General features: G+C 43.5%; 1 protein-coding gene across 11 annotated transcripts in view; it reads right to left on the bottom strand.

The window, feature by feature from the left end:
• Window positions 1–2,699: 2,699 nt before the first annotated feature.
• Window positions 2,700–12,117, bottom strand: part of IGSF5 (immunoglobulin superfamily member 5) — a 28,372-nt gene continuing 18,954 nt past the window's right edge. For 9 of the 11 annotated variants that reach the window (XM_086883986.1, XM_086883983.1, XM_086883989.1 and 6 more), the window contains 2 exons: window positions 11,640–11,707; window positions 2,700–3,730 (listed from right to left, as the gene is read on the bottom strand). In XM_086883986.1, coding sequence (XP_086740112.1) covers window positions 3,662–3,730; window positions 11,640–11,707 — 137 coding nt within the window. In that variant the 3' untranslated portion in view covers window positions 2,700–3,661. Of the gene's footprint in view, window positions 3,731–3,823; window positions 4,043–11,639; window positions 11,708–12,117 lie in introns of those variants that run through there. The other 2 variants (XM_023926651.2, XM_086883982.1) reach the window with 1 other exon arrangement.

Genomic DNA, 12,117 nt, shown 5'->3' with positions numbered 1-12,117 from the left:
CTTAGGTTAGCAGCACCATACAGCGTACATTCTACCAAATAAATACTGAAAATAGAGGCTCTGCTCAATCAGATCAGTACGAAACCAAATGTTCAGTCAATATTGTGAGTACTCTTCAGTAAGAGTTCATCTGTTGATTCCACTCAGCCCACACAAACCTGAGGTGCATTTTGTTGAGACAAGAAGCCTCCCCACGAAGCCAAGTGTTATTTTTAAGTGGCTTTGTATTAAAGGTAGCCTGGATTTTCTGTGAAGTACAAAGTGAGACAAGTTTAGGAAACCTTACTACGGCATGAAATACTGTTTATCTTCAATGCATTCCTTCCCCATGTATACAAGCACGGAATTCAAATTAGAAAATTTTGTAAGGAAACATGGAAGGGTTTTATATTATCAAACTGTGCACAGTTTGTGAGCTGTAAAAAGCTGGATACTTCTAGATTACTAAAATGTCCCTCAAGTCATAATTATAAATCAATATGCATGCGTACAAAAGATTGGTGTCTCCATAAAGTGCCTGAAATTCAATATTTTTAGTCTACTGTGCCTTCTGAAAGTGCCTGCATATTTTATATTCCCTGTGAGCTGAAAATTGTCTCTGTATTTTATGTATTGTTATTTGTGGAGCTCTATTTGCAAACATAAGTAACAGCTAGTACTGGAGATGATATACAGGCTGTACAACATGCCCAAAGAAAACAAATCTGGAAGGAAATAAATGCCCCCAACCATAAATCCCAAGGACACAGTGGGAATTTTTTAACCTCGTGGCAACGCTGTTAGGAGAGTTCCACAGCTGTGTGGGATGCATTCTTTTAGCTGGAAAAGGGAAAAGCTGGGAGGGAAAGAGCTCCAGACTCTGGTTAATGTGCACATTTCCATGGCTGTGGTACCTGTGCAAAAAGCTTTATTTGTTTTGGTCGGTGAGAGGAGCAGCCAGGGGGATTTAACTCCTCCTGCTGCTGTGGGATGTTCAGGGGATCCTGCTGGTCCCTGAGGTGAGCATGGCACCGTGGAGAGCTTTTCCAGCTGCCAGGCAGGATGCACAGCTGGAGGGTGACCTGTGTGGGCTGGCCCTGATGTCTGACTGGGACAGCTTGGAGCTGGCAGCAGGGAAGGGGCTCCCACGTGGTTCCCAGGTTTGGGGCCTCACTTAGAATCCTAAAATGGTTTGGGTTGGAAGTGACCTTAAATCCCACCCAGAGCCAGCCCTGCCATGGCAGGGCCACCTCCCACTGTCCCAGGAGCTCCCAATGTCCAGCCTGGCCTTGGGCACTGCCAGGGATCCAGGGGCAGCCCCAGCTGCTCTGGCAATTCCATCCCAGCCCCTGCCCACCCTGCCAGGGAACAATTCCTGCCCAAGATCCCATCCAGCCCTGCCTCTGGCAGTTTGAAGCCATCATCCTTCGCTACAATTCCTGATGAAGCATCCCTTCCCAGATTCCTTGTAGCCCTTCTTCAGGTACTGGAAGGCTGCTGTGAAATCTCCAACCTTCTCAGACTGTTCATTCCTGAGGAATGCCAGGAAGTGCTTTGGCCCAGCCACAGCCTGCAAAACAATTTTGGGAGCACTGCTGGTGTCCTCCAAAGAGCCTCGAGCACCAGGAATCACAGCCTGGGAATCTCACTGGGGACTCCCCAGCACAGAAATATCTTTGTTGCTGGCACAGTCTCAAGTTTGTGTCCTCTGGCCCAAAGCATCAACAGAGCAATGTGTTTGATTAATGTGGAAGGAGTCAGATTAAGTGGAGAAAAGATTTTCTTCAGTTCTAGGTTGGCTGCTTTGCTATGACACCACATAATATCGAAGCTAAGCTTGAAAACAAGAGCCTGGAGATGAACAAAGGAGTACAGCTTGATCCCTTTGCAAAATATATCCCAATGAATCAACACTTTCTACTGGGAAACCACTGTCTCCATACAGTTTACAGATTATTGTAACTTTTCTGACAACCAGGAGGCCTTGTTAACAATGCACATGAACAGAAAGCCAAAACTCCCTGGGTTTTACCCCCTCAAGTCAGGCTGGTGTTACCCTGGGCCTTCCTCTCTCATGCAATGGACAATCCTTTAATAAAGTGAATTTTTCTTTGTCTTTAGGTTGTGTTCAGCTACAGAGGTAACAAGAGATGTCAGCAATAGGAATCCTTGTCTCAGAATAAGGTAGATGTATTTCAACATGAGTGTTTAATTCAAAATAAGGATATTTCCAAGGACAATTTCAATATGCCACAATGTAAATTGCTTATATTTTTGTCTGTGTAACATTTTAAGATTGATTTCAAAGCTCCTCCTTAGGCAAACAAGATGGAAAGGCAGTAGATGGTCAGAATTTGAAACAGCTTTGTGTACAAAGAGCACATGGCAGACCCCGCACTTGTTCTGGCTGAAAACGCCACCAGCAGCACAAAATCTGGCTCAAGTTAAGGAGGTACCAAATGCTAAACGTGCAAAACAACTTCTTCTTCCTGAGTTCAGGTTTCAGATTCCTCAGTTTTGCTGCACAGAGTGTCACTGGAAGGGGTGCTAAGCAGGGGCTTCATTCAAGAGCACCTGCGTCGGTTCGTACCGAAGATTAACATGAGACACACTGAATAATTCAGAATTCTTGGAGTGGGAAGAAAGAAAAGTACACTGAAAATAACTTGTTTTTCTGGAAGAAGTTTGCCTTTTTGTAAAAGAAAAAAAAAATAAAATAATAAGCTCCAACTTTTTTATTGTGAAATACAGAATTTCAGACAAAACATTTCATCAATTTTAGATATGGTCCATGTGCTGGATCTGCTCTGCTGAGAAGCTGCTTTGTTAAAGTGCATTTCCCATGGTCATTATCAACTCTATCCCTGAGGAAAAAACACTGTTCAAACTGAATTCCAGAAGCCACCATTGCTGTGACACAGCTCAGCCCACAAGTAGAACAGAGACGTAAAACATTCAAGCAACAACTCTTCAAAGTCAAGAGTTTCAAATCTACATTTTGCAGCTTAAGATATTTGAATTTCAATTTTTTTAAAAAAGGATTTTTTTGGCACATGGGTGATTGGGTTTTATTTTGAAATGGAATTTTAAGGCAAATACTTCTTATAAAATAATGTATTGAAATGGAGAAATGTCATTCCTGATCCAAAGATAGCTTTGCTAGAAATTTTGAAGCAGCCCTCATGAAAACTTCCCTTGATTTCATTACAGAATAGGAATGGAAAAATGTTGTTGATCTGAATGCTCAAGATGATAAAATGTGCATAAAATGTGTTTAAAAGCATAGATATTGTGCTAACAATTATTATTATTATTATTAACCAGTTTTTCTGAAATAATAAATATCTTCCATTTCCAGTCCTTGATTTTGCTGTAACATAACACTCCTGTCTGACAGGAGTTTTGCTGATTTCCTTGGGACCCAAAACACAGATTCTTCTTCCACAGTTCCATCAAACTCACAGTCCTGGCAATTAGGGCAGTCTATTTATGTCATTTGTGTCCATTATTTTGCTGCAATATCATGTGCTGCGCTGCAATTTTGATTCATTGCATGAGGAAAGAAAAAAAAACCAAAATAAAAATAACTTAGAACTAAAATTGAGAGAACTGGTTTTAACTTTTCTCCGTTGCATGAAGGCATCCAAATGTGTGAAAAAACAACTTCTTGGAGAAGCAGATCCTACACGAGTGTCACGTTCCTAATTTTCTTTGGGCTGATCAGATAATCCGTACGTCTTTGAGGTCGCACCTAGGGGAGAGCGAAAGCAGATACAGAACTAAAAGAGATCCCAGAAAAGCAGTCCCACAACGGGTCTCAGGAGGTTACCTGCCAACCCCTCACCTCTGAGCATTACAGCAAAATGAAATCCATCATCAGCAACCCACTCAAAATCCAAACACAAAGGAAAGCACGAGGAGCAGAACGGAACAAAAGCTTCACGTGCAACACGCTGCTGGCAGTTCTGGGAATTCATTATCTGATCTTATGCTGCCTGAGAACTTCTTGTGGCCTCTGCTGCCTGCGTGCTTTTAAGCAAAAGGTGTTTCTACTCTGGTTCTCCTAAAGGGAATACATGTTAAGCTGTAAAAAATCTGGACATTTGTTTTCCAAATCCATTCGAAATCACAGCACACCAGCATTTCACGGGGCTGGAAGATCACTCCCAGCATCTCGGTGTTTATCCAAGCCAGGCTTTTTTTAAACTTCCCAAGACTGCCAGGATTCCACTACCACTGTCTGCAGCCTGTTCTCAAACTGGTCCCAGTGGGATCAGAGCAGGACAAATGCTCAGCAGAGCCTTGGAAAGCTTTTCCTCATCTGAAACAAGTGCAGGTGCATCTCCAGTCCTAATTACTTCTGTGCTTTTACAAAGTATCATTGGAGAGGAAAAAATTGCTCTCAAATGCATCCAAGTAACATGAACTTTACATTTTTAAATGTAGTAGCAACATCTCCTCCCTGCAATTCCTCACCTGGTCTCAAGCCCTTGGAAATTAATGGAAATTTCACTGTTTTTCTCAGTGAAATGTTTTATCAAGGCAAATTTGGTTCTTTTAACTACTGACCAGTTTTCCTGAGGTTTGTTTCTGGAGCATTATTAATCATGCACAGCCTGTATTGCTCTGGTATTCTTCCAGTATTAAACATCTTCAATAATGCATTTGGTACATATACATTATTGAATAACACATGGAGGCAAATGTTAGATAACAAATGTGGACAACATGTCTCTGGTATTTAATGAGCCCCAGCACCACTGTGGGATAAATTTAACTATCCTAGAAGCATTTCACAAGACAGCTGCCTTCTGTTTTAAACACAACTCTCTTTTTCCACCCTCCCATCCCTTCTTGTTGCTAGAACATGCTGCTGTTCTCTAAATTTACCCTTCTTTACTGTTTATTTTTGCAGAGAGGAGAGGTACTTTAGGAAGTAACAGCATTGCCTGGCTCTGCTCAAGGACATTTTCCGAGCTCCCTCTGCTGCATTTAATTTCTTGCCCAAAGACCTCAGTGGTGCTGAGCAGAGAAGCTCTCTGCTACCTCTCCCACCAAAATAACAAATTTTCAAATAGAATGGGGAAAAAAAAAAGTCTGAAAAAATGCCAAAGGCCAAGTTTTATGTTTGTGGAAAGAAATATTCCCAGATATTGTGGTCTGTGCTACTGAGCCAGCAGCATAATGAGTAACCAGAAAGTTTGAGAGGGGACCCAAGAACACCCTGTCTCTAAAATTCACTGAAATAGGTCGTGTTTTGAATCCCATGTTTAGCAAAATACTGAAGTGAGAATATTTCAGAGAACTTGCTGCAGAAGAATATTCTAGTGCACCAGATTTGCTAAAGGGAAAAAAAGACATTACTCAGAAAGTTCATCCAGCAGTGCTGTGGGAAGAGGAAGTTTTGGGGTGATTTGGAGGTAATGCTACAGGAGATTTAGGGAGGAGATTGTGTCCCTGTGCCCTGCTCAGAGACCCCACCTGCAGAGCTGTCCCCAGCCCTGGGACCAGCCCAGGGAGCAGCTGGAGCTGCTGGAGAGAGCCCAGAGGAGGCTCCAGGATGAGCAGAGGGATGGAGCAGCTCTGCTGGCAGCAAAGGCTGGCCCAGCTGCCATTGTTCAGCCTGGCCAGGAGAAGCTTTGGGCTGAGCTCAGGGTGGCCTTGCAGGGCCTGAAGGAGCCCCAGGAAAGCTGGAGAGAGACAATTGCCAAGGGCTGCAGGGCCAGGAGCCAGGGAATGGCTGCCAGGGGCAGAGGGCAGGGCTGGATCTTGGGATGTTGGGCAGGAATTGTTCCCTGGCAGGGTGGGCAGGGGCTGGGATGGAATTGCCAGAGCAGCTGGGGCTGCCCCTGGATCCCTGGCAGTGCCCAAGGCCAGGCTGGACATTGGGAGCAGCTGGGACAGTGGGAGGTGTCCCTGCCATGGCTGGGGTGGCACTGGATGATCTTTAAGGTCCCTTCCCACCCAAAGCATTCTGAGATTCTCTGCTTTAGGTTTGTGAATGACTCTGAACAGCAGAGAGCTGGAAGATGAGCAGCAGCTGGATCCTGTGACAGCACTGGGGAAAGGGTAACCCCATCAAGCCTCTTTTTCTTTAAAAAAATCCCATCTCCAGGAATGATCCATCCCTGTCTGGCATGGCATTTCTCCTCACCACCAAAGCAGGAACTGAGCAGTTTTCTCTCAGGGTGGGGGTGACATCCATGAGGGTTCACCCTTGCCCTGCTGCATCTCTCAAAGTTATTTGCTTTAGAGTTACTTCTATTTCATGCTTACTGTGCTCTGGTATCAATTAATGAATAATTTAATGAATTTCAATCAACTCATGCTGTGTGCTGGCCCTGTTTCTGGGAAGAGTTCTCTGAAGCAGCAGAGCCTTCCTGAGGTGCACTTCACTGCAATGAAGGCTGCTGGTCACTGACCTAAAACTCATCTTCTGAATGCAATGGAAGATCTCATACAACACACTATAAATATCAATGCAGAGGAGCAGGACCACAACGATATAGGATCACTTCATATTTATACCCTGAGCTGCTGGAGCCCCTGCTTGGTTTAGATTTCAAAATTGTTTCCTCTTTAGATTAATCCAGTGCTCTACTGGTCCTGCCAGTCCTAGTCTGAGGAAAAATAGCTTCATAATTCATTACACCCTACAAATTGAAGGGAAAAACCTCATCTCCAGTGGCTTGCTGCACAGCAAAACATCACAGGAGAGAGTTTCTGAGGTAGAATCTCCATCAGGAAGGAGGCACTGACATCAGCATTTCTTTTACACAGTTTTAAATCTCTTTGTACTGTCAGCTTGGCATCCAGTTAACCATGGATATCTGACAGTCACATGCTTCAAAGCCTGCCTGTTGATTTATCATCTGCCTTGGGTGCCTTTTCACAGGGATTACTATAAAAGGATTATAATACTGGGAAAAGCTTCACATAGTTTGTTGGTTTGGGAAAACAGCTGCAGCACAGATCTTTTCATCTCTTCCAGCTCTTCAGCCAGACAAAAAGGGAGCTAGCAATACATGGATGAATCTGAAGGTAAACTGAGTGTGTATCAGCTGGTTTCAGGGTTGAATCCTTCCCTGGTGTTTTGAATACTGATGATCCTCTGTCAATGAGAGAAGGATTTCTGCTCTTGCAAGCATGTTTCAGTCAGTTCTGTACCCCATGTGATATCAGTGATGTGAATGGTGAGCACACATCTGGCCCTGGGAAACAGGAATCTGATCTCAACACCGAGGTGGGAGATGGCAGCTCCTCAGACTGTGATAAACTGAAGGCTTGGTATTACCCAGCCAAAAAAAAATCATATCTAACTGCATTAGAACAAACTGCTGACATTAATGGGGTAGGAGTGCTCCCAAATGTGTCTGCATGCATCACACACTGGGCTAACAAAAACAGAACAAAAAATCAGGGGGGCACAGATTTCTGGTTCTGAAGGTTATTTCTCCTCCTGCCCTTAATTTTCAATTTTGATTCTAAACTCACTTCATTTACAGGAAAACATCCACCCCATATATTCTGGATACCCTCAAAATAACTCAGATACACTCTTACTTCAAGTAACAGACCAGTTCCATCCTGTCAACTGTTTGGACACTCAGCACATTTCCCTGCCCATCAATACAGCCTGGAAACTGCCCTTGTTTCTTCATGGGTTAGTCCCACCCATATACCTTCACTCCTCCCCTTCTCCCACAGACATCTGGGGGAAAAACCTGTAAACTGCAACTGCCAATTCTCCATCTGTATTATCAATATTTATTCCTCTCTTAATCAAGATATGCTAACCAATGGATATCATAACATGACATATCTGCAGCCCATTTCATCAGTGGGAGGAAAATAGTTTGCTTTCATTGATTTATTTTTCTATTTATTGACCTTTTAATTCCATTTTGATAGCTTAATTTTTCTTTCCAACAACCTTCAGAGTCGGAGCAGTTCTACACAGGGCAATAAATGGAGCTGCAATTCATCATTCATTTCCTTGTCGGTATAAAACCACAACCACAACTAAATAATATTTCCAGTTTATAGAGTGTCATTTGGAGTAGTTAAGAAAAAAAAATAGATCCTTCCCCATTAAGGGAGCCATGACTCACTCTGGATTGGAAAGGAGGAATGAGGCTGTGGAAGCTTCCTGGAGCTGTGCTGAAGTCAGAGCAGGGATGAATCCGGCCCATTGGAAATGAGCATTTCACACCCTCATATGGAATGGGCTCCTGGTTTACCACAGAAATGTTTATGGCATATTAAATGAGCTAATTATGAAGCTCATTTAGGAGGTTGTACAATCCTGCAAGTTGCTCAGTCCTTGGAGCTCCTTCTGTGGGAACTTGGAAAACAGAGTTCCTTGGAGGTGGCTGGGCAGAGCTGGCCCTGTGGCCCTTGTTCAGGCACAACTGTCTGTGGGGCTGCCCCAAAATCTGCAAAATCCCAGGCAGGGGATCCCCCTCACTGCTCTTGGCTTTTGGAAGGAGCACTGTGGGTCAGGGAATGAGGAACTCTTCCCTGAGTGGGATGTTGGTCCCTAAAACCCATTTTAGCAGCTCAGCCCTGGTACTGGGAGCAAGGATCACACTCTCCCATCCCTGACAGGATGCAATTAAACACAAACCTGCACCTCTGCTCTCAGTTTGACCTTTTCTCAGTTAATATCACCACAATGAAGACCTTCCAGCACCTCTGACTGATGCTTCTGGCCTCCTCTTCCAGTGGCTGGTAATTTTTTCCTCAGCTCAATAATTTGCTTCGTTACTCATCATTTTTTAAACATCTCGCACACCTTTGATTTTCCTCCTTCGTTCTTTGCCAAACCTTTTGTTCAGGTTGTGAATTGATCAGTGCAATTTCTGGGCAGCATTTATCTTCTGTGGACATTTTGCATTACTTTCTGATTCAAAGAGTTTGAATGGCCAAAAGCTGAGCTCGATGTTTTTCTGTTGGCACCCCTTGTGACACACACCAGGGATTTCAGGTTTGTACCCAGCTGGGTCTATGGGTAACAAAACCTGATGAAGCAAAACCTGTGAAGTCTCCTTCAATCTCCCAAATTGTTTAAAATTGTAATTTTCTTACATATGGAAGGGAAGGGATCAAATTTGAAGCCATTACCCTCAGAGACATAGGAATAGATACGGTTTTACATCTTCAATCTGCAATTTTTCCATCAGTAGATGGACTTCCTGCTCCTCAGGGAGGCCTTGGATTTTCCTTCCTTCTTCATGACCTCTAAATAAGCACTGCAAGGACTTTTGCTCATTTTCCCTGATTATCCAGGGAGAGAGAAGTAATTTGCTGGAGTCCACCCCTTCCTGACCTCCTTCACTATGGAATAAATTCTCAGGATAATTTTTTCTTCCTCCTGTTTGTTTGGGGCTTTTTATCCCCTATTTCTCACTAAAAGGTGCTGGAGAAAGACGAAAAGTCTTTGGGAATGTTTCCAGTACTCAAGCAGGGAAAGCCAACTGAGAATCACAACTTTCTGCATTTAGAAGATGGCAGGAAGGCAGGTGGTTTCTGAACAAATTGATTCAGCACTAGCCAGCAAACAGCCATGAGTTAACATCTGATTTCTCCTACTTGACAAGAAATATAATGAAAGAGCACTTCAATAGTTGTTAGGCAATATATTGGCATCAGTGGTGATTGAACTTTAGTGGAATATATCCAGGAACACCTTTTGAGAGAAAACCTGCATTATGCAGCTAACAGGGAAGGTTATGAATGTAAAAGGAAAATGCTTTTTGTCTGGGAAATTTTTTACTCTGTATTTACTGCAAGGAAATTAAATAATGGACTGCAAATCCACAATTTAGGGTAAACCAGCAGCTTTTTATGAGCTCCTGCATACACAAGATGGGGCCATCACAACATACTGAGAAGCCCTGTTCAAACTGAGAAATAGTTTGTCTTCATCAAGCCATTTTTAGATTGCTAAATATTCCTCTAACATATGGAAAATAGTTATAAATAATTTTCACCTCTTGGTTCTCTCTGGGTGTTTTTCAAGAATGTGTGTGCAGCTATTGATGCAGGTAACAGAGTTTTTATATTGTCCAGGGACAACTGCTTTAAAATCATAAATATTTCAATTTTATGCTGTGTTCCTGTGATGGATTCAAAGTTCCCCTGACCACCTGAACTCCTAGGCCATGTAACCCAGGATTTCATGTGGAGGCTGCACCTTCCATGTCTCAGACTGAATGAGGACAGTGAACCCAGTCTCCTTATGGTCCCCACTCACAACATTATTGTTTCCACAGTGGATGGAGCTGCCTGAGAACACCCAAATTCGCTGCCTTTCAGATGTCACTAAATGCTCTAGTGCCACTGCAGTGCCCAACCAGTGCCCCTGAAGCATCAGTGAGCACCTGGGAAATGGCCCAAATGAATCCCAGAACCACCAAATCCCAGAGTCATCAAGGTTGGCAGAGACCTCCCGGATCATCCAGTCCCATCATCATCCCAACACCACCACCATCACCCCTAAACCATGTCCCCAGCTGCCACATCCAGATGCCTCCTGGAGTCAATATCCTGCCCTGAAATGTGTCCAGGGTGCTCAGCACAACCTTTCCTGGTTGTCAGAGCAGACACCACGTGTGTGGAAGCACAGCCAGTGCCCCATAATCCTGTTCACAAGCCTTCCAAACTCTGTCTGAAAGTGTTGCTGGGGGTAATAGATCCAACAATGATTCCTCCACTGTTCTGTGCAGACTTTTCAGCTTTGCTTTAAAAGCATTTTGTTTGACAAGTAATTCATGTCAACCATCATAACTGCCAGGCACAAATGCATCAGTGTCATTGCTGTTATTTTTTACTGGTATTATGTGATCATTGTTTTAATTGTTGATTGAGTGCTTCCTAAATTTCATTGTGTGCCAAAATAAGTTGACACACTCTGCTATGATTTATGTGCAGTGTCATCCCCAAGACAGATTTCTGCATTGTACATGTTGAAGCAGCTCCTCAGAAATAAATGAGTTATCACTGTGTGAGGAGTGAACTCAGTACCACATCACTGCCACTTTCTCGAGAGAATATTGGCAAAAACCATCCCGGAGGTGCTAAATGGATTTTACAGAAATATGGCATAAATTAAGATTCACATTTCTCTTGTGCTGAAAGCTGAGGCAGAGCAGCACCAGCCTTCAGAACGAGGCCACTGAGAATGGAACCAGTGGAGGAATAAACACTGAGCTCTTCTTTTTACATTTTATCCGCATGGAAAAGGGACAAAGCTCTGGGGGCACTGGGTGTTGAGTGTCTGCTTTCCCTCCCAGCTCTTACTGCTGAGATACCAAAGGTTTCAACATCAACGTAAAGTTCCTGATTGAAGCAACTTCTAGAATATTGGAAAACACAGTCAAGAAATTACCCAGAGAAAATATACATTTATTTACTCTCTCTACACTGGATTTTGTTTGCAAAGGAACCTCAAACCTCACCTTCACGGTGCCTCTATCTTATATCCACATCTCCTTCAAATCTGAAGGAAACCAGTCATGAATGTTGAAGGGACATTCCACTTACCCAATTACAGATGTAATTGACTTCTAATTGTCTACCTCCCCCCAGAATCTATGTTTGGCTCTAGCACAATACAGGAAAAGGAAAAAAGGTCGAGATATTCAAGATATCAGCATTACCTTTGGCACAGAAGTGATTTGCAAATTGTCATCAGGGCTAGCAAACTTTGAAAACATTGAGGGAAGTCCTGCAAAAAGAATATAAAAGATTACTGCTACTCAGTGTCCACCACGGCATGAATCACAATGGCTGAAGAGGATTTAATATTGTGAGCAAAACCCAAAACCAAGGCTAATTTTTTGGGCTAACACAGCCAGATTTTTGTATTGTGGGAGTTTGCAGGGGTGGCTTCTGTGAGGTGACACCAGGAGCTGCCCCCGATGTCAGACAGAGGCAGTTCCAGATGGCTCCAGCAGGGTCTGGCAGGTCAGGTTCCTGCCTGAGCTGTGACATGGGTGGCACCTTGGCCACAATGAATTCAAGGAAAGGTTAAAAAAACCCAGCACAGCAGGACCTGGGAAAGAGGAGTGAGAAAGTGTGAGGGAAAGAGTCCTGGAGACACCCAGGGCAGTGGAGAAGGTTGATGACCAGCCAAGG

Source organism: Cyanistes caeruleus, chromosome 3 (assembly GCF_971803275.1).
Source record: "Cyanistes caeruleus chromosome 3, bCyaCae1.hap1.1, whole genome shotgun sequence".
Taxonomy (NCBI): domain Eukaryota; kingdom Metazoa; phylum Chordata; class Aves; order Passeriformes; family Paridae; genus Cyanistes; species Cyanistes caeruleus.
Note: the sequence above shows the minus strand (reverse complement) of the source record. Positions and strands in the feature narration are given on the sequence as shown.